This window comes from Chroicocephalus ridibundus, chromosome 3 (genome assembly GCF_963924245.1).
Source record: "Chroicocephalus ridibundus chromosome 3, bChrRid1.1, whole genome shotgun sequence".
In the NCBI taxonomy this organism is placed as follows: Eukaryota; Metazoa; Chordata; class Aves; order Charadriiformes; family Laridae; genus Chroicocephalus; species Chroicocephalus ridibundus.
Genome location: NC_086286.1, coordinates 516,477 through 542,458, shown reverse-complemented (window position 1 = coordinate 542,458; position 25,982 = coordinate 516,477). Strand labels below are relative to the sequence as shown.

The 25,982-nt window shown below is 42.3% G+C and overlaps 1 protein-coding gene and 1 long non-coding RNA gene across 3 annotated transcripts in view; one reads left to right on the top strand and one right to left on the bottom strand.

The window, feature by feature from the left end:
- EFEMP1 (EGF containing fibulin extracellular matrix protein 1) overlaps window positions 1–2,176 on the top strand; it is a 50,135-nt gene extending 47,959 nt beyond the window's left edge. For both annotated transcript variants that reach the window (XM_063331169.1, XM_063331168.1), the window contains exon 11: window positions 965–2,176. In XM_063331169.1, the coding sequence (XP_063187239.1) occupies window positions 965–1,123 (159 nt within the window). In that variant the 3' untranslated portion in view covers window positions 1,124–2,176. The remainder of the gene's footprint in view (window positions 1–964) is intronic.
- Window positions 2,177–19,915: 17,739 nt separating this feature from the next.
- On the bottom strand, window positions 19,916–25,406 carry LOC134513953 (uncharacterized). Its single transcript, XR_010070559.1, has 3 exons — window positions 25,296–25,406; window positions 20,712–20,797; window positions 19,916–20,140 (listed from the first exon to the last, which is right to left on the bottom strand). It is a non-coding gene; the product is annotated as an uncharacterized LOC134513953 (long non-coding RNA).
- Between the last annotated feature and the right edge of the window lie 576 nt (window positions 25,407–25,982).

Genomic DNA, 25,982 nt, shown 5'->3' with positions numbered 1-25,982 from the left:
AAACTGTTGTTTGCATAATAATAACAGGTTCACTCCAGCTCTAGTTTGGGTTAGATCCCAGCCTAGCCTTCAGACCGATTTTCTTTAGACTAAGAATTCCAATCTTCTGTTGCCACCCAACACGGAATCACAGGCCTTAAATAAGGAAGCATGTGTTTATTCCTGCCAAGAGACTGCAGTAAACACAGGCTTACCTAGAAGTTACTGCTATTGTTGTAGTAAAAGTCTGAGCTGGGTCCCAGATACAGCAGGTGGACTGGATTCATCTGTGTACCCTACTCATTTGACATGGTGAGAAAATATTTGTAGGAGGTGCAGGGAGGGATGGAGTTTACCTTTTTATTATCACCTGGAAATTAGGAATTAACAAACTCGCAGCATCCCACAGAAACAGCCTGTCGGTGTTCCCCAGCAGCAGGATCCCAAACTGGGAAGAGAGCTTCAGAGCAGTACAAGAGGCAGGTGGCAATGGGCACACCACTCGCAAAAATTCTCTGTGCTTACAAGGGGAACACAACTTCTTCTGGAGTATGAGCCATGAGAGACTTAGGAGCTTCCCTCCACTGAACAAGCTACAGCACTGTTAAAGGCATTAGGTCTCTCTTGTTTTACTGCTTCTCCGTATATTTTAAAAGCTGATAGATGGGGATAAAAAACAAAGCCCATCCTGGGATAGATTACCGCTTTTCATGTCCTTTAGGAGAGTCAACATAACCAGGAACAGATTTTGCAGTGCAGTTTATTCCTCTGAGCCCTAGGCAGGTAAAGTTTTCCCTGCAGCAAAGCCAGGTGTGAGATTTAGTCATGGCCATTTAAAATTGTTAAAAGAATACTTGCATTGTGTATCTCTGTGCTGAGACAGAGCATTTTTACAGTGTGGTAACACACAAGCGCTCTCTTGACGCAACTAGGGAATCATTTTAGTTTTTACTGAATTAAACTTTTGTTGTTGTCGTTCTTTCAGCAAACGAGCGCCGTAAGTGCGATGCTTGTACTGGTGAAATCACTATCGGGACCAAGAGAACACATCGTGGATCTGGAGATGCTAACAGTCAACAGTTTGAACTATCGTACCAGCTCTGTGTTAAGATTAACAATAATAGTGGGACCTTACGCATTTTAGTGGTTTTCAATAACCCTTCACTGGCACTTAAAGCAGCCAAAGAATATTATCTTAAAGAAAGCACTTACTATTTTATTTATAGATTTTGCTCTTTTTTTTTTTTAAGATTTGTTTAGTAAGTTGATATCTTTAATCCACACATTACACCTGTAATTCAAAATTAGTAGATGTGTTCCATAGTATAACATGGGCATTGTCACTTTCTGTATAAAGATTTAAATCTTTTTTTATTACCTTTCTTGGACTAGATACATACTACGCTTTTGTATGAGAACTGTATGTTCATACTAGCCTGTAAAACTTCACACACCCTTCCTAGCCAACTAGCTCATGCAATTAAGAGGTGATCTTCTGTCTTGTTTTTATTTTAAATTCTAATGCAGCTACACTGACAAAAAGAAAAAATTATATAGTATTAATGATACACAGTAATGGTTATCTGGTAAGCTAAAAATATATTTCTTTTTAACTACTTTGTAACAAAAGATAACAGTCAATAAAAATCTATTTCTGTAGACATTTACGTGCTATCAGTTGGTTCTTCTAATCTGGGTTGGAGGTAAAGTTACATTGTGAGAAGTGTTTTGCATTGGATTTTTATATGCAGATTGCGTTAACCATGCCATGGAATAGCATTCTGCTCTCTCCAAGAAGACGACCGTAGGAAGAAAATTTCTCCGAGGATGAAAGAAACTCCAAATGGAAAATCAGCACGCAGGGCACACGTGTCTTTGCCTGCCTTCTCCCGAGAACACTGTTGGTAGTTACTGGTTAGAGGGATACAGCGTTTTCAGACAGAAGTTAACATGCTATTTTTCCAGAAATATTATGTTGTATACAAAGAATTGGGTGCATTCGCTTACTGGGTTGTATCATTTCCAGGCACTCGGTCCTATTCCTGTTCTTACGACTCAGATGTATCATGTACAGTGTTCATAAAATTTATTTCTAATTCAAGAACTAATAACATCTTTTGTAATATGTAAAATCTTATTTCTTGTTTAAAATGTAGTAGTTAATCCTGTGGTGTACAAAATTTTTAATAAAGATCTCTTACCATATTGCGTTTAATCTTTTTTGAGGTAGTTTATTAGCCGCATTAGATGGTCGAATTGTCAGCTACTGTGGGAGTAGCACGTTGAGTTCTGCGGAGTCCGAGTGACCCAGGTCTCGGGCCAGACAGCATTAGCTCATGGAAGACGAAAAATACAATTCCTTTCTAGAAGGAAGAATGTATTACCTACCAAGTTTTAGTTTTTACTGACATTAAAAAATAAAAGATACACCAACATACACATATTGCCAGGTAGTTGCTGATTTACAGGAAGGAGCCTCTTTTCTACTTCATTTTCTATAGAAAAATATTTGTGAATAGTGCATACATTAGTCACAAGAAAACCTCTTGTGGTGCAGACAACAGACTAATATTTATCAAGTATGTCAGTCGCTCTCAGTGATGGCTTTCAGGGGATGTGCTCAAAGAGAAGGAATAAGCATGGCTGGAGGACTTGGCATCCAGAGGTCCCACACGCCAAGACAGCAAAAATTCACTCCAGAACATAAATTAGAACAGGCCACAAGCACTCGGGTTTAGGGTGACACATCCCCTGCACTCAGACAAATTGCAGAGCAAGACCCCATTATCCAATGATCGTTCCTTCAGGCAGTCATTTGTGGCTTTAAACAAATACTTCATCTGCCAAAAGGGTCAGAGCACGTCGTTGTGGCACAGGCCAAAATAGTGCTGGCGCTGGGTCACGTTTTCTTTGCCTGGGGCCCCAGAGCTGTGGGGTGAGACCCCAGGTAGCCTTCACCCCTCTCTGCAGGGAGGAGCTCACCAATACAAGCCCACTTGCTTTATAGAGGCATTTAATTGGGGTTTTCCACGGTGAAAACTCTGATATAGAGAGTTCAGCTTGTAGGAAGCTCCTTCCTCTCCCCAGAGGGACTCCTCCCCGTTCATCATTGCAACAGATACGCTTGGTTTGAGAGGCAACTCCTCATTCCCCACGTCTACTGAGCAAAACGCTTCCAACCTCCTCCACCTCCCTGCAATTCTAGTGGCAAGCAGCACATGCTACCTCTGTACTTTGTCAACCAGCGTTTCCCCTGTGTCATCCGGCCTCACAAACAAACTGTGCTGGCCCCCTGGCATCCCCTCTGCCTCCAGCATCAGCACTGTTCTTTTACACCAACTTTTAACTTCTCAAATTGTGTCATTCAGCATTGCCCATTTCAAGAAGCAGTTGATTTTGTTGTTGTTTCCAGGTTTAAAATGGACCGTTTTTTTCTCTGGGTAAGTGCCCAGAGGAGGCAGAAGGGGCTTTGCTTCCTTCACTCCTGGGGCTTCCAGGGCACCAGGCTGGTTCCTGCAGTGAATTGTGCAGCCACAAATCATCCCGAACATCCCCAAGCTGCCAGACTCTGCCCCAAGGATTTACTTTTACCTTCATGCTCTGCCAATATGTACACCAGTTTCACCACCAGCACTCTTAAATCTTCCTTTTAATTCTCTGCTTATCTGACAGTGACCCAAAATTGATGATTATATATAGAATAAATAACATTTATATACTTATCAAAGGGCATGAACAGCAGAGGCAGTTGTAGCTGCCTATATGCGCCCAAGCCATATTCAGCCCTCTCGTTCCTCCGCATCTCATCATGCTCATAGACTTGGCTTAACCCGTTTTACTTTCGCACAAACTGTCCAGCTGACCACCCTGCTCTCCCCGGCTGTTTGCAATATTCAGGTCTATATAAGACCACTTACGGCCCAAACTAGCCAAGCCAGAGGCTATCACACAGCTCAGGAGTGCAGATCCAGCTGCTTGCCATGATATTGCTATGGGTTTCTTGAGACCTGAAGGTAGTCGCTGGGCGTGGGCACCACCCACTCTCCACGCACAACGTTAATCACAGCGCTTTTATGGAAGCAGGGAGCTGAAATAACAGCAGCCCCTCCAAACCAAAACACAAGCAGGCAAGCAGAGCAAGCCAGGGATATAGCAGGGCTGAGCAGAAATTGGAAGGGGGTGGTTGGTATTGTTTTGGATAGGGGTGCGGTACATGATCAAGTGTGAGAGCATCCCAAAAAAGCTCATAATCAAAATGAGAAGATGGTTCAGAGCCTGAACAAGGAGAGCTTTTGTATGCGGCACTGCACCATACAACTTGTGTGTTGCTAGCATGGAAACCCATGTGTTCACCTGATCCTCCAGGAAAGCAGGACTTCGTATGTTCCTTGCGAAGGATACGGAGCTGCAGCAAACAAGCATTTGACTAGCTACTTGGGTTAAAAGGGGCACTGAAATCCCAAGAAATTATTATACGAGAGCAAAGTGTTTGCTCAGCCTTCCCTATATCCTACCAGCATGACCATTATCAGTAACACACTTCACGAAAGATTCTCATATAAATCTCTGTCACTGTTGGTAAAGAATTTAAGTCAGGATCACATGCAAAGTTTAATATCTTCTCAGAATTAGAAAACAGGGAGAAAAAAGTAAAAAAAAGAAAAAGGACCTTGAGTAAACAGGACTTGAGGAAATAGAAACGCAAGTTCATTCACTTTCCCTAGACCACCTGAACACAGTGCAGTGGGATTATTTTGTTTGGAAGGCTCACAAATGCAAGTTTATTGTTGAATCCTGTTTCCATGACTGCAAAGAGTTGCTTATGTTTTGAATGATCATCCATGTTTCTAACTTTATAACTCTCCTATTAAAATATAGAACAGCTGCTGCCCCAGTCAGCTGTTCGGCATATGGAGCCCACCAGGGACAAAGCCCACTGTTAACACGGAGAATTATTTTTAACGCCCTCACATTTCTAAACCTCACCATCATCTCAGCAAAATGGCACGTTTCCACACTTCCCAGCTGGGGGAACACCTGCATAATGCAAAACTGAACTGTGCTGCATCTGGTACAAAGACCAATTTTATTTCATCTGGCCAGCAGAAAAAGCTATCAGCCCCAGTGAACAGAAACAGGGCAAAAAGTTAACTGTGTTTTGTATCTGTGGAAAAGCAGATGTCTAGGTAAGATGTTTATACTGCAAACATTTCTGTATATATTAGGAGGAAAGAGAGCTGTTTAATAAAATGGAGTTGGCTTATAGTTGCCAAAGCAAATTTGAAGGACAGTACAACAGCTTTTGTCATTTTTGCATGGGAAAAAATACAGTCCAATTTTATATTGATACAGATTATGTACCTGAACAAGTAATTTTTTTTTTAAAGCAAGTGATCTCAAAGTTAACTCTTTTTAAAGCCTCCCACTTATTGCGTATATTTGCTCAGCAGAAAAAGCTGCAACCATTGTGTCACTGCAACATGACAAAGTAGTATTAAGGGCTTGCCCTGATTTATTCTCCAGTATCTCATAAAACACCGTGCTACTGGATTAGGGGCTGTGTGGCCAAGACACACAGCAATGCTTCCTGCAGATCCAAGCACTGGCCTTAGGTGAGCACCAGGTGTTGTTTGTAAGCGCGGTCACACTGTGTCAGTCACACACTGCGTCTGCTCTCACTTGAGAGAGAAACTATTGGACCTTCTGATCCAGAATCCCAACAGTCCCAGAAGGGAGAGCAGCGCTCTGCATCTCTGCTCCCTCCTAGAAACGTGTCTGGATAACGAACATTTTTTAGTTTTGATATAATATTTTTGTGATTTCTACCTAACCACACAGTGTGTATATATTCAAACAAGGGAAACATTCCCACTAAGATGCTTCAGATCAGACCTTCGGAAATGAGAGGTGCAGCTCTCAGCTAAGCACTTCAGCAGCTCCTGCCCTGCAAACACACTCTGGTGCACTTTATTGCATAGCTTTAATGAAACATTCTGCACCCCCTCAACCCCCCCAAGATGACACCCCCTAAAGCTTCTGGAGTTCTGGTCTACAAAAGCTCCCTATGCAAAGGCATGCACCATCCCCAGCCATACACCCAAACAAGCATACAGAAAGGCTTTCAAATTTAGCAGCCTGCCAGCTGGGTTGACAAAAGTAACATATTTTTGCTGTTAAACTATGAAGCCACGATCATGAAAGTTACACAGACACCTCAAAGCTCTAAGTCCTGCCGATACCACTCCAGAAACATCTGAACCTGTGACCACCTCCTCTGGAGGGTCATGTTTTTTCCTTGCACTTTGAGTGTTTCTGGAGTATCTATGTGCAATATATAGGAATGTTTCCTATACGAAATATATACAACAAACACCCAAGTGGGAAGTCAAAAGAGTGAAATTCTTGCAGGCGGCATGGAAACTAGGAAAACAAACAGATTGTGGAAGCTCAGAGTAAGGGCTGCAGAGGGGAAGCCAACATACCAAAACAGCAGGGTAAAAGGCATTATTAAAATCAATAAGTCATCCTCTGAGAAGCTGAGGTTGTATACGAACGGGGAAAATAGAAGTGTTCCTGAGATCTGGAAGGTCACACGTAAAAACAAACCAGGCAGGCCAAAGGAGCAACTCGCAAGCGCCTGGACTAGCAAATCAAGCCTCTTCCAATCACAGCAGAAGCAGTCACCCAGGAGGCTGATGGGGCCAAGGCATGACCCACACATTAGGGGAACAAGCAAAAAACCATAATGCCATGGCACAAAAACTAAGTGAAACTTTCTATCGTGTTCCTGGATGAGGAATTTGGCAATACCACTGTGCCAGAGCTGTTCTTACAGGCAACGTATCAAAGGACCTCCCTTAAAGTAAGAAGTGGATAGAAGAGGGGGAACAGCAAACTTTACTAATGATACCCAGTTGTTCAGGTAAAGATTGGCATCCTCTTGAAAACGGGGCCTTTACAGTGCTCTGAATATTGAGAAAACACACCAAATAAAACCAAAGGGGATAAACGTAAAGCGATGCACATGGGGGAGCAGTTATCCCAGCTTTATTTGAACAGCAAAGGCCTCTGAACTGACCACCGCCTCTCATGAGAGCAGCATCAAGGTTCCAACAGACCATTAGAAGGAAACCACAGCTCCGAAGAGCACACCAAAAAGGAAAAGGGAGGTAGCCTCCACAAAGCATTTTGATGCTACGTCCATTGTTTGCACTAGTAACTTTTTTTGTGTGGTTGCTGTAGTTAGTCCATGGCAAACTGCCGGTGCTGGATTTGGTGACCATCCCTCACACCCAGCTCAGCAGTGGTCACAGAAGCATTAAAGCAAACTCTGTGAGCAGCAAATGCTTGCAAAAAAAAAAACCACACACACAAAATCAGCTTCCAGGGAGAAAAATTTAACTCCTGCACAGTTTAAAGGCACTGCCTGGGGGAAGGTAGCAGGAAGGAGATCATTGCAAATAACGGCATTTCTAGGAAAGCCATTTCTGCACACACTTATTAGATGTGAATTGATCCTCGCAATGATTCAAAGCCTGAGGCTGAAGTTCGCATTTTCTGCTTTCTCTTCCCATAACGAACCAGGTTCCAGACAATTTTGCAACCCAGGGTTGGTCTAAAGACTACCCCCCAATATTTAGTAGGGCTGTTTTGTTCCGTGAGAGCTTTAAAAACTGGCAAAGGTAGGTAGGCAGTGGAAAACATGAAGCAACACGCCGAGCACTCACCGCGAGGCCCGTGATTTTGTACTAAAAACCAAATCACGAGGATCGAAATAGTAACATGAAACTTTAATGGGGTCAGAAGATTTCTGCCTTTGCTCTGGTATGCTAAAGAGGGAAGACCTAAATTATACAGTGAACATCTCCAATAACGTGCTAAAATTTCATGGACAATTGAGCAGTAGTTTCTTTAATATAGCACAAAAGGCCACAGTTTCTTCTGTTTTCTGCAAACAGAGCAGATCAAGCTGACATATGCTTATGTCTTACTGCAAGCCAGACTCGTGCATCATTTTCCCCACTAGCACTGGGAAACATAAGAATGAGACCGCACTGAAACCCTTGCACGAGCATCAGGTTTTGAGAGCCCGCTCCGCCTCTAAGCAAACTGGCTAGGGTTCAGCTTCCCGCTTCTATCAGGAAGCCGCCCTCTGTCCAGCCACTCTTCTTTCCCCCTGCTATACAGTAGAAGCATTGCTGGCTGTTACAATTTCCATCACACCAGGTTGAATGCTGCCCAGTTCCATCACAAGTAAACATTTTCAGGAATACGTTTCCTTGCTTAGTTTAAGAATTTTTCCCCCCATTTCTGGAGTTGGCAGAAGTTAAAAGGCCACAGTGACATTCTTGTGAAGCGCTTCAACTTGCGATTTGCACAAAGGCTGTTTGCATACAAGTGTAAAGAAAAGCTAGAGGCATCACATTCACATCATAGCAAAGATGAAAATAAAACTCTCCCGAAAGATTATGCACACATACATATTACAGATATATGATACATCCATGCAGTGCCGATACGTAAAGAAACGAGCATCCAGCCAGCACCAACATGCCACTCAAATCCACCTGCCTGCAAGGTACCAAGATAATTAAAACACATGTTGTTGGCACAGCCTTCTCCTATCATAAAATTAGCAGTGAAGTCACTATTCATCTTGACATAATTTGGTGCTTATACCTAGGCCAGAATCGCTAAACCAGGCTATTTTCAAATGTTAAGTCCAGTAGCTTGGTGTGTCTTTCTCTTCCCTGTACTGTGGCAGATGGCATAAGCTCTAACCAGCTTTAGAAGAGACAAAAACACATATGTAAAATTGCCAGAGTCTGGCTTTAAGCATCTATTACTGAGTTTGCAAGATATTAAGTCTGAGCACCAAGTGTTGGAGGCACATTTTGGAGGGGGTGGAGCACCCCCTGCCCCCCGTCTTTAACCTGCCTTTTCAATGAGCTTTGGGCAGCATCCCAATGCATCCTCCAGTGCAACCTTAGCAGAATTCAGTCCTTCCACCTCTGTGACATTGCTGCAGGGATATTTTCCATCTCTGGGTGGTAGAGTATTTCTTTGCCTTTGGGCTTACGCAAATTTGTATGCACTCAGACACTTGCGATCAAGGCTTTTGCTCTGATTGCTCTTGACCACCATCACCCAAGCTGAAAACATTGTGCATCAGGAGGGAAAAATACTATCTAAATGTTTAGAAAGATCAGCCTGGCTCTGAAAATTAGACAGCGCTTTCAAGCAGCATAGGACATTTGGTGATGGGGGCTGGGGTGTATGCTTTCTTACACCACAGGTCCCAAAAATCCCCCTGATCAGCTAAGCAACCTGGGGTATTTCAACAGCTGTCCTCGGCAGACACTTCCTGAGGTTGCCTGGAGTCTCAAAAAGGATGTAAAATATTTGTAGTAATTCCCTGAACAAACCCAAGAGGCTTCCTCAAAGCAGAGTCCTCAGCTCTGTTGACTTGCGTTTTTAAAAGGTAATATAAATTCCACTTACACTGGTTTGTTTTGATGTTGAAAATTGGTCTCCATAGACATGGTTGAAATCATGCCCTGAAGCACCGAGGCTGGAGCCAACAACCACACAGCCCTTCGCCAGTGCATAGCTGAGGAGGTTTTAAAGGTGTAAATGCCATCCACAGCAGGACCAGGAGGGCGCAGGGGAGACCAGGCAGGGACAGGGTGCCCCACCGCAGAGGAAAAAGCCACGGCTGTGGCCACCCAGGCACTGGGAGAGGCGCGTGTGGTCCCCCCAGATGTCACCCCCCACTCAGAGCCCTATCCCACTGCTCGCACATTTCCTTCACCAAGCATAACCATGGGGGCAGAGACACACAGAGCCTGTAGGAAACCTAAAAATTTATTATTTTTTTTTTTTTTTAAAACCTCCTTGCCCTGCAGAAGCTCCCATGAAGGCTGACACACAGCTAGGACCGCAGTGGTGTTTGCCAAGCAGAAACAGCAATAAAAAGAAATAAGGATGAGACAAACAGGGGGAATATATGGAGAAACGACAAGTAGAGGTTTTTATACGGAAATTTATATTGAGGGTAACATTCCTGTCTAACACAAGTGTTTTAATACTTCCGGATGCAAGCCTCAAGCCAAAATCCAGTGAGGTCTGATGCTACGATAGTGGTTAAGTTCAGGGATGCTGAACGTTTTGCAAGAGCTACAGGTTTTCTTAGTGCCAAAAACCATCCAGAATAACAACAAAAAAAAGCTTTTCATTCTCCCCCAAATAACCCCACTGCAATGTCCCAGCATGAAGCAATCACAAAGCAGAAATGAGTCCTGAGGCGCCAAACTGCCCAAGCTGATTTGAACACAGGGATGCACAGACTGCTGCAAAACCTACTTGCCCCATCCCAACTGGGGGAAAAGAAAAAAAAAAAGAAACAAAAAGCAAGAGATGACCTATATTAGAGAAAGCATTATTTTCATTAAACTGTTTTCTTCACCCTTCCAGCTCTGTCACTGCTTCCGCCATCTGCCTCCACCACACCGGGGGTGGTGCCGCAGCCCTCCCTACCACCGCAGAGCCCAGGCAGAAAGCAGCCGTCGAGGATTTCCCTGAAAGGCGGGCTCAGTTTCGAATAAAGCGCGGGATTGCTCTGCCGAAGGCGATATCGGGCTGAGATCAAACCGGGAGACACATTCCCCAGGTCAGCAACACAGCAAACGTGAGCTCACACGAGCGATAAACTGTTCAGAACAACTTGTCCCAGAGACGCTGCTGCTCCTCTGCTGCTGCCAAGGCCCGTTTCTGCTTGGTTGATGCACTATGCCAATTCCTCCCATATAAGATTAAGCTGCCTTGAGGCAATTTCAACTTACACATCTGATATTTTGAACATTTTCTATGCTCTGCAGCTCAGGAGCCGGCACAGCCCATGTACCAGCACTTCCCCTTTTCACCTCGTGTCACCCTTGCGAAGGCGTTTGTTCCCATTTAAGTGCTCACACACCTTTTCTGTGACTTTGAAACATCAAAGGAATACTTCAAGGAAATAATATTTCACTGAAGAGCAGAACTGAGCCATCAGTGCCACACAGCTCAACTCTGAAGGGGCATCAAGCTGATCGCAAAGTGTACAGGACCTGTTTTCTTAGATGCGTCCATCACACCAACGACTAGTTTCCCCCTTTTGAGGCCATTCTGGGCCTATTAAATCCCATTAGTTTATTACAAGTACCAATAACATATCCTAGAAATAAATGAGCTTTTAAGCCTAAAAGCTTAGTTTCAAGACCATCCTGGGCGGCTCCAAGTTAAAAAGGCAGATACCAAATGAAAAAATTCAATAATCCAAAAAGTCTCCAAATTCCTTATTTGTTTACTTATCCGACTACACATGAATAATTTCAGTCTAGCACAGGCCTGTTCGGGTGCCAGATCTTGTTTGCAAGTCTGCTCTGTGAAAGGCAAATGTACAGTTGAACTTGGATGCTATGCAAGTATCAGCCAGCTATTAGCATTAATTGCTAAACAATTTCTCCAAAATTTAGATTAAATATACCACTCAATGTCTGCAGTTGTTGCTGGTTACTGCTGTGAGGAAAACAGTTACTAGTACACAACTGGTTGGGCTCAAATTATAAATACAACTTAAATACTGTATTTACCTAGCCAGAACAGTAACTCTGTTTTATGGAGATGTGTTTTTCTGCATTAAACCCAATTTCTGTATGCACCAACACCACAGACAGATCTAAAGGGGCACCTGCGTGCACAGTAACCATGATCATTATGATTCAGCTCACAAAAAAGAATTTTGCAGGTGCATCTCCAAAGCCATTGGTTAAACCGTTCAGATGAAACACATTTGTGTAACAGAGTAAGTTATTATCAAGACTATGGAAAAGCAGGGGAGAAAAGAAACTTCCCGAGGGTTTGGCATTATTCTTATTAGTGATGGCCGAATTCATTTTGCCTCATTTCCAATGTAGTCAGATATTCAAATAAAACTTGAACACCATCTACTTGCCATGTTCCAGAGACAACAAAGACTGTAGACCAGAAATCATGAAGATGGCAATAGTCATACACAGATTTTGCCTATACAATCAGTTCGTATCAGAGCAGGTCTGGGATCCCTGAGAAAGGCTGCTGTCTACCCATAACACAGAAAAATTTTCCTCTAAACACAAAGACATTTATAACTGAATCAGCACTGGATTGGTGGAAAGAATACATTTACAAGGGAAAAAATTTACAAGAAAGTTTTGCAACTGCTATCAATCCCTCCATGAAAGAGTCTATGCTCATGTCTCTGGACCAGCAAGGCAGAAAGCACCGGCTTTACAGAAACTGGTGAGGAATAGTTTGCAAAATGTTTGCCTGTCAACCTGTACTATAATTATCAGATCATTAGTTTACTCACTAACCTCTCCAGTGTTTTATATAAAATAATAAAAGAATACTGTTTCTTGCATTTGTGAAGCTCTCAGAAATCAAGACACCTGCTGAAGCTTTTTTAGAATGCTGGCAAAACCAGGAACATTAGAATTCCATATTCAGGAACTCTACTTCAGTAAATCAACTGAATAAAATAACCATAAAAGCACAAAAAAAATCAAAAAACTTAATTGTGATAACCGAGTTTAATGATGTTATACAGTGAAGCTCATCACAACACAAATCACAACTGAAATTTTCTTCCACAGTATTATTTAAGGCAGGTTTCACTCCACCTAACTCAGACAATAGGAACAACACGCATGCTTCATTCAGCACAGGCAAATCTGTGGGGAACAGGAGGGCTGAGGAAGCGTCTCCATAATTAACTCAGTTTGAAGGCACAGTTACCATGCACAGGTGTGCACTAATACTTTGTTTCACTTCTCACAAACACTTACTAATTCTGTAACCAGTTCTTGCACATTTCCCTGAACACGAACAAATCCGTGCAAGCCTTTGCTCTGACATTTGCTCAGCATTGAGACCAAACTCTATCCCAGCTCAAACCAGCGCAGCCAGGCACACGGGTGCCCCGTCCCATCCTTCCGCCATCAGCAACACGAGTTGGGGGACACACAGGCGGGCTCCCACCAGCCCCCAACATCCCTCAAGCATTTCAGGATGGCAGCGTACGTCCTGCCAAGCCACAAGGGTCAGGTAAGAAGGTGCCATCACCAGTTGCCTGATCACAGAAGAGAAGTCCCCTCCAGGAAGCATTAACTGACACCCGTCCAGTAAAAGGCAGGTGCCGCACAGAGACCCGAAATTGTCACAAATACCGCCTTAGCAGTATTGTACTGCAATCCTCAAAAGCATATTCCTTCCTGCATGTCAGGCAGGCACAGGAGCCACTGGTGTTTGGGGCCAGCCCTGGCCAGGGATCCTACCGCAGAGGCCAACAATCCCCAAGCCTTGCAGAGTCAGCCAAGAAATTCGGTTTTATTCCAGCTCAGCCGCTCAAGGCAAGTGGCTCACAACCTCACAGACCCTTCCCAGGGGCAAAAAAAAAATCAGCCCTAGCCTCAAAATTTTGTGGCATGGCAAGCCAAGCTCCTTTTCAGAGCACAAAGCAGAGGGAGGAGAGAATTTTGCTTGCATCATTTTATCTGCGTAGCCTCCTTAGCAGCTGTGTGTTTGCTGGTGCCCATCAGCATCTTGCACTGTACCACCGTTACACATAGAAATTGCCATGCAAGTACAGCTGACCACATGCCACTGCCAGGCAGGCGTCACAGCATCAGCACAGTCTGCAGACAGTAAAACAGCTCAGAAAGAGCTAAAACTCATGCAACTAAAGTTTTAGAAAATGCTGATTATAGAGCATTTTAGAAACATTTTGCAGCTGTGCAATTAAAGCCTACAACACAACATACACCCACGAAGGCAAGACTACAGAGGTAACTTGGATTACTTACATTTCTTTTTGCCCACTTGGCCACAAACCCCAAAGCTCCCAGTGCCACTCCTGCAGGGAAACTCACACGCACGCGTGGGTGATGTGAGTGGGCAGCGGTAACAGCCAGGCTATAAATTGCACAACCGGGAGATGGATCTACATGGCATCAGCTTTTGATAAAGCAGGATAAAGTTTTTATTAGCATACTTTTACAACTACTCCTCTCAAGAGTAAAAGTATCAGACCAAAGCACGTTCAGGAAGAAAATATAAGAGATTTCCAGATGACAGCTTGTCTGTCGGTCATGGCAGGGGCAGAATTACATCTGTTTGAGGATTTTGCAAGTAGAAAATACCCAACAACTGCTTGGGGTTGGAAAAAATAGGCATAATCCTAAAGGAAAAAAAAAATCACCGAGAGAAGATTAAGCAAAGAAGAGTACATAGCTAACACAATACACTGGATACCGCTGCCCTGAGTTTGTGTGTTTATACGTCCCTGTACACCCACAATCATTTTAGTATCTCAAAACCAGCAGTAACAATTAAAAATCATTTAATAGGTAGGTTTTTTTTCAGAACTGGGGTGTAACCTCTGAAGCCAAAGGCAGAGGGACAGTATTGCCCATCCTGGGAATAATACACAGAGTTGTTGATAAAGATAGTCCAGTGACGCAGAGTTAAAAATCACAGTGTACCATGGAGAAATTCCTAGTTTTCCTTTAGATGCCCTTTACATCCACTACACAAAGAGTTACAAATAACTTATAAAGGTTAAATCTGGGGGTATTTGGGGCAGCTGGTATTACCTTACTAAAAACTTTGTATGTTCTTCTACGCATTTCAGGTCCCAAAACACAGCTGACTACACCTGGTTTTAGATAGCAGATACGCTTATGACTATTAACATATATCACAATTCTATTACTACTTTTACTAACAGTGCTGGCATTTTTCAAGCTAGTTGCAACTTGTGTAAGTAACCATAGAAATTAAGTGCCACATACCTAATTCCTTTGCTAACCTTTCTTTCAACAATGCAACAACGTGCAAGTATAACTATAGTAAGTGTTGATGGGATTTATAACTGGGTCCTGACTATAAATCATATTTTTATCAGCCTTAGAAACTTTTTATTGCTTTTTCCATCCTTCATTTTATAGGAATATGTGCTATCACCTCTCATCAGGAGAGCCTATGTCAAGGTGTAATGCTTATTACGTCCCCCAAAAGAACACAGGTTTTGTTCTTTTCTCCTAAGCAAAAACCCAAAAATTAATGTAAACATGTAGTGATTCCAAGCAGTCATTTTCAAGAAATAAGTTTATTTTCAGTCTATCATATTTGTGTTCATGGTAAAATTTAAAAGCTCCATACGAAGGGCTTGACCCAGCCCTACCAAGATCTGACATCTATCGCAGTAAGAGATTGGAGTCACCACACTGCAAACAGATAAAGGACGTGGCACAGGCTGCCAAAGTGTTTGATCATTAGCTCTTAATTTAAGCTCAGATCTCCTTTATAAGGTGAGTGAGTGAGAACAGCAAACAAACCCTATCGATCACCACACCCACACAGTTCCCAACTCCTATTTATAGTTTTACTTTGAAATTAAAGAGAAAAATGCAAATCTTCATGCCAAAGGGGAAAGTGAGGGAACGGATACACTCCGTAGGACTGTGAGCTTTAAGCCGGCTGCTTTATTTCCAAGCATGCTGTCCACCACCCTTGCAGCACTGCTGCCAGTTCAGATTTTGCCAATGTCCAACTTTTGACAAAGTTTTGAAGACTTTTTCCTCAAGTTTTAGACAGCAAAAATAAAAAGGATCCAGTGGCTAAGACGTTTTAATCATTGGCAAGTTGTAGGCAAGCGATCACGTCCTGTCCTTTTTTCCATTTTTACATTGCATCCTCCTGTCCTCCTTGGAGACTACCAGGGCCTTTCTGCATGGCACCAACAACAACTTTGAGGCTTCCAGAGCTTTGCTCTTGGTTAGAGGTCCTATTAATCACTGTCATCTTTTTATTCTCTTACTTGAAAAAGTTTTTTAAAATTAAAACACCAAGGTAAAAGAAAGTATGTCCAACATGAAAGCCTAAGTAATCATCAAATAGCTATTTCAAAATGTCATCTCCACAGCTAAATAATCATGACTAGCTTTTCAACAACAGATTTGAAAGTTCCAAATTTACCTTTTTGATTGTTTTTGTGCCATCACAACACAGATCAACTGCACTTCGCCTTCAAATCACTCATCTTCACCCCATGCTCCATTGCCAGTTTGAGCCATGTCCATCTTCATTGCTGCCTTCCTCTTCATCTTGTTTAATTATTACCTTTCTCACTCATCCATTTGGTGCACTAATCCCCAACACAAAGCCTTTCACCATCGTCTTGCCCCAAAATAGGCAAAAGCCTCTCAAGGTGCCACAGGACAGGGGCAGACCCCAAACCACAGCCACACTCCCAAGCAAAGCAGTGGCCAAAGGGATTTTAATCAGGCAAATGCACCCTCACGTGACAGCAAGAGACAGCTCATGTTTCGCCCCAGCAGAAATAGGAAAGCAGTAAAGGACATACATCAGGCTTTAAAGTTATAACTCCTTTAAAATTTGTCAAAGATTTAAGGCAACAGGGAGTGCAGTTGCACTAGCTTACGGGTTACCACACAGGAAAATCCCAGACAATAACTGGTTTTGGTTTTTAAAATGCATAAAAATATATTTATCTTATTTTACATATATTTTCTTTGCATTACACACAGGATCAGACAGTTAGTTGCCCATTAAACCAGGATCTTTGCTTTGTTTTAGAAATCCCCTTCCCCAAAGGATGCTCGCTTTCAGTCTGCCACTGCCATTCACTCAGTTTTCATCATGGAGCCTCACGTCATTTCAGACCTATTTGTATTCCTTGGTGTTTATCATAATTCCTATCATAATAATTTAAAATTAGATTCGTAGAGAGGAGCCTTGAGCAGTGCTCAGCCCTCAGAAGGGATTTTTGGGGAGAGTTTGCAGGAATACAAATCATTTTAATCTGGGCACCCAAAAACTGAACTGACAGTAAATGAGCACACACATCTGGAAGCTTTGTGTATTACACATGGTGTTCACTTACATTTCTTTTTAAACTAACTGAAGATAAAGGTCACAGAAATCATTTGTGGTGTTAGAAATGGTGCTGATCCGGTTTTGAAAACAGGTATTTAAAAATAATCCCATACGGCCAGAGTGCTTTTGTGCTTGTTTTTGTTAAACTTGGTTTTTTTAAGAATAAAGCATTGAACACTCAGAGTTGACATAAATGCCTGCAAAGGTTTAAAGTCACACCTCTCCATCCTCCTTTTTAAACCATGGACTTAGTGGCTCTTCAGCCACTCTTCACTCCCATTGCACACACAGAACAGGGGAGCACTGTCTCTTGTAAATTTGCAAAATTCATCATTTGTGTAGATTTTCCCCTTCAAGTAATTTTTTTTTTTTGCCTTTTCTGTGCCACTCACTTATCCCTGTAAGTTAAAAATTGTCCATGAATATTTTGTTTGATAACACCAAAAAGCCAAGCTGGAGATTCATCTCAAAGATTACAGAACTATGAAGTAACACGTAATGAAAAACAAAGTGTTGTTTCCTATTGTTCCACAAACATTCAGTGTATCTCCTGAAGTTTCCAAGCAAACTGCGGAGGAGTTGCGTGGGCAGAAACAGCACTCTGTGGGCATCGCCATAAGCCAGCGGGAACCCAGCTCGGAGTGTAACAGAAGCATCTCCCTTGGTCAGCTAACCAGTGCCATCATATGGCAGAAGATTAAATAGAGAAAGATGCACAGAACAACTCATTTTAGGGTCTGTTTGTCCAGGGATCTTGCTGCAAACATGGGCAGGGTAGTCTCAATTTCTTCACTATAGAAAGGTCAGGGCATGATGAGACCCCTCCAAGGGTCTCCCACAAAGACTCCAGCAATGGCATACAGCACAGGGGAGAGTCTCCAGGATGAAAGTGTGATGTTTCACACTGCTCTGAAGGAAACGCATTGTTACCCGGTCAACTGTTTAAATAACTCTCACTGTGGTTGCTGATCCCTCTGATTTTCTGGTGAAGCCAAAGATGATTAAGTGACACATCTTAAGGAAAGAGAAACTCTGTTGTCAGAAAAGGTAACTTTTAAAGCCTTTCACTGAGCTCTACACGGTATCCCCTCAGCCAGGATTTGGGATAAGAAGGTGACTTCCAGGCACGAACAATTGCACTGCCCGAGATCTACAGGTCCACGGCTGCGCTGCTTCACTAGGTGCTCTCTACCCCTGCTTGCAGGGATTTCTTTAAGAAAAGACTCCCCCCTGCCCCTGCCCTTTCCCCCTTGTTTCTCCAACCTCACCGGCTGCTGCCTCAGCTAAAGGGGACCGCTCTCCCCCACACTTACACCTAGTGGTACTCGCCCAGCTTTTACAAATAACATTTATGGATTTCCCCTCACTTTACAACATTCCTCATTTTTCCAATCCAAGCATCCTCATTTATGACTACACAAACAACAAGGAACAAGTGTTTCAGGCCCATCTACTCACTCCTTTCCTCCGTCCAACCCCACGAGCGTCCCCCAGCCCCTCAGCACAAGCCTCAGCTTGATACCCACCTCCAAAGCATATTTACCACTTCAAAAAAACGCATTTACTTCAAAGACATTATACAAATACTTAAATATTTGCAGAATCTTAAGCATTACACCAAACAGACCTATGTATTTAGTAAGCAAATACACATGTAGTAAGTAAACACACATGTACACGAACACACCTCCTATATGGTACCACCACCTGTCCCAGACACTGACCTGAAATGTTTCTATTTCCAGGGAAGTTGGTGAAGGAGAGAACAGATCAATAAGAAGTGGCATAAAATATGAGGGTAACTCTTTTGAGAGGACAGACTTTGTTACAGGGAATAATTTTCATTTAAGCAGGGGATGGAAATACACAATACAATCTTGCAGCGTGTGCAGATACTGATTTTAGAAGAAACTGGACTTAAGGCATTAGATTAAATGAATTTAGGTGGCTTCAACTGCTAAAGGACCCAAATCCACAGCTCCCAGAAACCATTACAGCTCTGCTTCATTACCTGGCAAAGGATGTTAAAGTTTCTCAAAAGAAGAATTACAAACCATGTCTTTATTACCAAGTAATACAGAAGGTTTTCTATCAGCATATATAACAACTTCTACTAGCAGCAGACATGCACCCCCCACCATCCTGCAGAACTGCACCTGCAAGCTCACATTAACCTGTTTTAGTCAAAGCCTGCGCATAGCCACAAAGTCCCTAAATCTGAAGTTACAAATTCTCACTAGAGACGCTCAGTTTTAAAGATTGCTCCCACCCTCGGCACCTGCTGAGCCTGTTTTTAACCTGCCAGAAGACTGCTAAAGACCCAGTTGTTGATGCTTTTTTGCATACAGCACAACTTAAAGCTGTCTTGCTGGAAACACATCACATCCCATACACCAACAGACACCTTAGTGGCAAACAGGTTGCTGAACGTAAGATGGTTTTATTCTCAACTTCATACAATTGATAGGAAAAAGGAGAGCCCAAGCAAACAGGAAGGAGGTGCACTCCACTGTTCAAGTGAGGAGCCTGCCTTCTCTTTGTTGTTTTGTTTTCTACCACAACTAGAAAAGAATAGCAACTGTTTTCCTGAAGCCTTTCACTAATTTTAGACTTCACAGCAATAAAAATTGTAACCCACATGTTTTGGAATCTTATTAGACTATATATGCCTATTACACTGTGTGCATAATAACCTGTATTGTATACAAACATATAGGCTATAAATATATACATACACACACACACAGAGTTTGATTCCTGCCATATCCAAATAGCTTTCCTGGAGAGGAAAGAAAAAAAAAAATTCCTCTGACAATCATTCAATCCTCTGCCTTGCTTACATTTTATAGGGTCCTCATGACTCAAAAAAAACCCGCCCAACTTACTTCAGAAATTACAGCACTGGTTTGGGAAAAGTGGATTTGCAACTGTATTTCTTATAGGTTTAAGCACTCACCTAAGAGAGATACACCATTGTAGGTATCTCCAGCTTCCTCAGTACACTGGCAACACTTGGGATGATCACAGACACGGATGTAGCTGCCTACATCTTCTGCTTGAATCCAGGCTCCGTTCCCATAAACGAAGGGCAGAAAGCACTGCCGCACGGTGCCTCCTTCCTGCTCAGAGCAGAACACCATATGGCCCACAGGCACCCAGGGAAAAAAGGAGTACAACTGGTGCTGCCCTAAAATAGAACAAGACACAGGTGTCCCCCCCCAAGACAATGCAACGAGTCAGGTGGGTGCAGCTGGGCAGTTTGTTTAATACAATCAGCCCACTTTTCTTACTTTTGCTCTGAAATCCCTCATTCAAATAAAAGATTACATCCACCTGCCACAGAAGGTTTGATTACTAAGTTCATCCAAATAAGTTTTCCGGAGAAAACAGGGATATTTACTTAAGTAATCATTACAGCTAATGTAGGCTAAGGAAATCTATCAGCATCTGAAAGCTATCACAAGAGATACACCAGGGAATTAAAGTAGAGCTAACCGTTACAAGAATAAGGGGTGAAGATCAAGGAAAAGAGAAAAGTTGCTTTAAAATCTTGATTTCAATTTATACTCCTAAGGCTTCTTTAAAAAGTTAGGATGAGAGCTCTCTATCTTGCCAAAACAAGTTTACCAGTTCAAAAAGTTACTTGCTCCGGTGTGGCATATGAACAGGCCCCTAGAGCTATTTAATGCTGGTCCCACTCACGCTCTGTAATCATTATTCATAGTTTGTAATGAAATTAGCAGGTTGAGATGTCCTACCTGGACGTTGTGGTATGGCTGTAATGCGACTGGAAAACTTTACTGGAACAGGAACAGGCACAATTTCTTATCAGCTTTGTTGCTTTCTGCAATAATGACAAAAAGGGAGGAAATAAATCACTGTTGGGGTAATTTTTTTTAATTTATTTTAAGGTAGGTGCTTTCTTTATCATTCTCTATTGAGTTGCTTTCGTCTAGCCAGGTTTGTGCAATGTGTTCTCCTTAAAAAAAGAAAGTGTATGCAGCTTCATGACAAAACTATTTAAGGAGCTCAATTTAATCCTCTATACTATAAAGAGGCACATAAGCTTAACCCCAGGAGAAAGCAGAGTGATAAGAAGCTGTCCCAGTGGAAGACTGTATACAAAATGGTAGCTGCCTCTTGCCACAGAAGTTGGTTGTATGCTTACCGTTCACCAAAAAATATGCATGTACCACTCTCTTAGATGTATGTGTGAATTTATTTTTTTTTTTTCTTGAAAAAATGTTTTTCTTTCTACTAGGGAGGCAACACTTTACATGAGATACTTATTTGGCTGCAGGATAGGGAGCGGGCTATGGATAGAATTGTGTGATCAACAGCAGATGTATCTTGTCCAAAACAAATAAGTGGCTTAAGACTAAGTAGATCATAACCAATTCCCCCACACAACTTGAAGAACTTCAATGTTAGATGAGTTTTCTGCCACTGTCCCATAAGTTGCACCAGTACACCCGGCAAGCTGAAGAGGATGGGGCAGAGACATACAGGCCCAAAGGGAGTTGCTTAAGCTGCTGCTGAAAGAAATGCCTGCTTTTAATAACTGCTGTAGGATAAATAAACTCATATAGTATAAGAAGATGGAGCACTGTCATTACTGACAGATGTCAGTCTTTATTTTAATGTGGCAGAGGCTGCTAGAAAAAAGCTCAAAAACTACTGCAGGTCTCCTGTAAGCTTGACTAATGATCCAAAGCATATAAAAAGTTAAGTAGATACATTTACTCAATGCTTTCCACAGATGCTTATACATACACATCCAAGTTTTTTGGGTGTTTCAAAGAGCAGAAAGCACCTGGTGAATTCAGCATTTTTCTTAACACGGCTCCTGTGAGTCAATGTTTCCCAGGAGAAACCTGCAGGCGTTGTATGACTTGGGAGGCTTTGAAATGGTTGTAACAGAGCTTTCTAGAGAAGCAATGTAATATAATATTCTTGAAGAAATTTGCATTTGTGCACTATTATGGCGGTTAAATTTTCAAATACAGCAAAGCAATCTTTACTCTGAAATCCTATTTTGCAAAAAAAGAGGTACTGAGGATGGACTCTCAAAACTCCTGGCAGGCTCAAGCTTTTCATACTAAATAGCTGCAGGTATCTAAGCTGGTCTTGACTTTTTTGTTGTTGTTTGTTTTTTAATTTCCAACTGATTCCTTGTGCTTTCAGACTTTGCCAGGTAAGCACAAAGCCATAGGCCATGGAAGCAGAACCCGTATCGTGGGTGCAGTTCTGAACAGGTAAAGAAATGGGGTAAATGGCAGCAGTCGCAGCTACTGAGACTGAAACGGGTCTGGTGGCAGTTGGGGGAGCTGTTCTGGGGGGGACATGCCTGATATTGCAGCATGATGGGAAAAACTCGCACACACCCTACCCCCCGAAAGAGATTTTGACCTCCAGGCTCCCTCTCTCTGGGGTTTGCTGTGAGGGTAGCCTGGCTAACCCGACCTCAAGGCTACCGGGAGAGAAAAGCCTACTTGGGTGATCTCTGATTTCTGGGTGGAGAAAGGTTTTGGGAGGGGTTTTAGTCCTAGACATTATTCCAAGGAGTATGCGTACAAACTTTAATTAGCATTTTCAGCGTGCCCTTAGGACTTTGGATGGATACATTTTCAATAAAACAGCAAAGAGAAATCTATCTCCACATGTGCTGTCACCAGAGCTGAGATTAGCCCTAATTTATGATTGCTGAACATCTGTGGGTAGGGCGTTCACAGCAGACGTCCCTTGGCTCAGGAGCTTGTTATTTCTCTTGATGAGGAGTCCAAATGTGCTGGTCTTCAGAGCATGGTGCATGGACCATCTATTTGCCACATTCGGTCTTGTTTTCGGAAGACAATAATGGGAAACAAGCCAGTAAAGGGTGGTCTCCCCAGGTGAGACCTGAACAAGAGTATTTGTGGATGTTAGCTTTAGAAAGCGATCTTGTCAGCGTGGCGTCCTATGAGCAGAGTGCAGTGTTGTACAGTATGAGAAGATGTGTTAAACAAGACTGCAAAAACACCTTTTTCCTATGTTTTGCCTATTGGAATGTTGGTGGGTGGTTCATGAGCCATAATTTTGAAGTTCCAGTGCAAAACAGGTTTATTCCCAGTTTACTGGCATCTGGTGCGCATAAGCAGAAGTTTGGAAGAAAAACATGTCTCTCATCCTGATTCCAAACTAGATGGGGGGAAATGTGAATGAGGAAATTAAAGTGATGTGTGCTTTTGGGTGGTGTTTATTGTTATTAATATATATAATTAAACTGAATATGGATCTGGGAGAAAAAAGTAACCGAGAGAATATTTAACAAAGAGAGAAAGTTCAAATCTTACTGAATAAATGAATAATATTTTTGCTTTTTCATGAGGTTAAACATGAATTTTGTTTGCTGCCTAGTATCTTGAACTACATCTGAATTCTTGTATTCCTTTCCCGTTACAGTGGCGGTGAGTGTGGAAAAAGCTATCTAATAATTTTGGTTTAAGTCAAAAGATCTATTTTCAATGCTTGCTGCTGTTTGTGAACTGTTTAACTCTTCTAATGCTCCATGTTCAAATGGAAAAAATAACAAGGTTAATCATTATTTTTAAAAGCATCAACTGAAAAACATTTTTTTAATGTTTATTCTGGACTTTTTCTACAACCATACATAATCTCAAGCTATAGAATTAATTTTTTGGTACAAGTAATGTGGATGAATGACTTCATTTTTAAAGTTGAAGCATATATTTTGCATGCCTCCTTCCCAGAGTTTAAAAGTTATGGCATTTCTCTAAGAGAACAATGTCAGCACACAAGTTATGACTGCGTAATACTGCTGATGACAGAAGTTAGGAGGACAGAATGTCACAGTGTCTTTTACATAGAAATTATCAAGACAGTGTCAGACATCTGGAGCTAATGCAGAAGCGTTTGTTGTATGCTGGTTACTGTTGACAGCAAAAGTGTTCAAGAAAAACACTTTTCACACTAATTCTGTGTGGTTTTAACCTTTGTGGTGAGTGGACAGTGTCCATTAGAAAGATCTTCACTTCTAGATCACTTCTAAGTCATCTTTACATATTCCTCTACACCTTTGTTATGGTTCTTTCTAAATTCTGCAACATCAATCTGTTCAACCTCAACATACAAATATCTCTCTCTGTGTTCATTCTCCATGAAATGTTGCCCTGCTGTCTCTTCTTTGCTCGTCACTTGTATCACGTAATTCTCTGCTTTAAGTACAAACATATCTCTTTGTGTTCATTCTCCGTGAAATGCTGCCCTGCTGTCTCTTCTTTGCTTGTCACTTGTAATTCTCTGCTTTAAGTACGTTGGCTTCCCCACTTGAATTTAAGCTTTAAAAGCCCTCAGTACCCACCTTCCATGCTTAACAGAAGACAAGATTCTATGAATAATTCCAACCGCTCCTTTATCACTCTTTCAAAATGAAATACATTTTTATAACAGTATAGAGCTTTGAACAGTTATTTGCTATGAGCTAGAGAATAGCCATTTTTCCTGAGTAATAATGACATAAAAATCTTTCCAAACAACCCTCTGTTTGTCAGCAGCAAAGCAAATGTGAATTCAGGGAAACATGGTGAACTTTCTTGCTTTGCCACCTAATGTATTTTTGTACCAAATAAAACTGCACCAATGAATTCTGAATCTGGATAAAGTTAACGATCCTTTTGCCCAGACCAAATCCTAAGTTTCTGGATCACTCGTCTCATTTCTTTCTTCTGCGTCTTGCCAAAAAGATAAGAAACATGTTGGCACAGAAGAAAAATTATTACTTGGACTGTTCTCCCAGCCAATGAATCTGTTTTCTATAAATGCAGCTTTAAAAGAAAAATCCAGTTAAGTAAACAGAAAAGACTTGTAAACAACAAGCAATACCAAAATAGCTTTAGAACCAAACTAGTAGTAAATGGCATTAATTTTTTGTTAAATATCCTCCAAATCTAAATTGTTAACTCCAGATGACAGATGAGTTCAGGATAAAGCGTGACAGTTTGTATAAATTTATTCCTGCATAGACCTCGCTGTTGGGGTGATCAGATCTCCACGATCACATTACTGTTCATTCATGCTCCCGAAGTAATTACTAATCTCTCTTGCATTATACAACTGAGCAGTAATCTGTCTGAGGAATAATTAATGCATTAACAAAAACACTGTCCCATAAGTGTATCGTTCTGTTGCACTCTGAGCATGTAACAGCACAACAAATATTTTAACTGGCAAGCCTTTGTGATAAGCAAGAACAACTGTTGCAACCCTCCTCTTGTGCTTTGAAAAATATTTGTACGTTCCTGGCTTAAAAGAGTGCCAAGGATCACTAGCTATTCTTGCCTTACCAAGAAGAAAAGTGAGGAACGGTGTGGCGTGACCCCTTCAGTTACTCAAGACGAGCATAACCTTGAAGTTTGGCACGACTCTCTCGACACTGTTGCCATGCTCCAATTGCCAGACCCTGCTATGGAATCGGTGGTTAATAGCGCTGTAAGATTAGGTACTAAAAAGATTCAGGGGGCTTAATTACAATTCTTTATTTTGAAATGTGAGTCTTTTTGGGGGCGGTATTTTAGTTTTGAAAACAAGAGGCATAGAACAAGGTCTGTCGGGCAAAAGAATTCCAAATATATGCATTTTTCAAGACTGAGTTTTAACTGGCACAGGCTCATTCAGCCATGCTCCTAAAGGAAGGGCCCTGAATTTTTGGCGGACTGTGTAATACGTATTAAATTGCCCACACCAGGCCCTGCGGCTGCTGAGCCCGGGGGCGGCCAGACGAGGCCTCAGAATGGCGGGAGAGCAGCGGTGGCCCCGTGCTGGTGTCCTCTCCCTCAGTCTGGGCCCCCTTTGGGCTGGTGGCCCCCCAATATTTAGTCTGAGCCGGCTCCAAAGCCGCCTCGTATCCAGGGACCGCCGCGGGGCTTTTTCTGCCTCTTTTTACCTCAGGCTTCTCGGCAGGGCCGCGCGGCCACCGCCATCGCGCGCTCCGCGCCGCCTGACCCTCCGCGGCTGCCGTAGCCGGCGGGGCT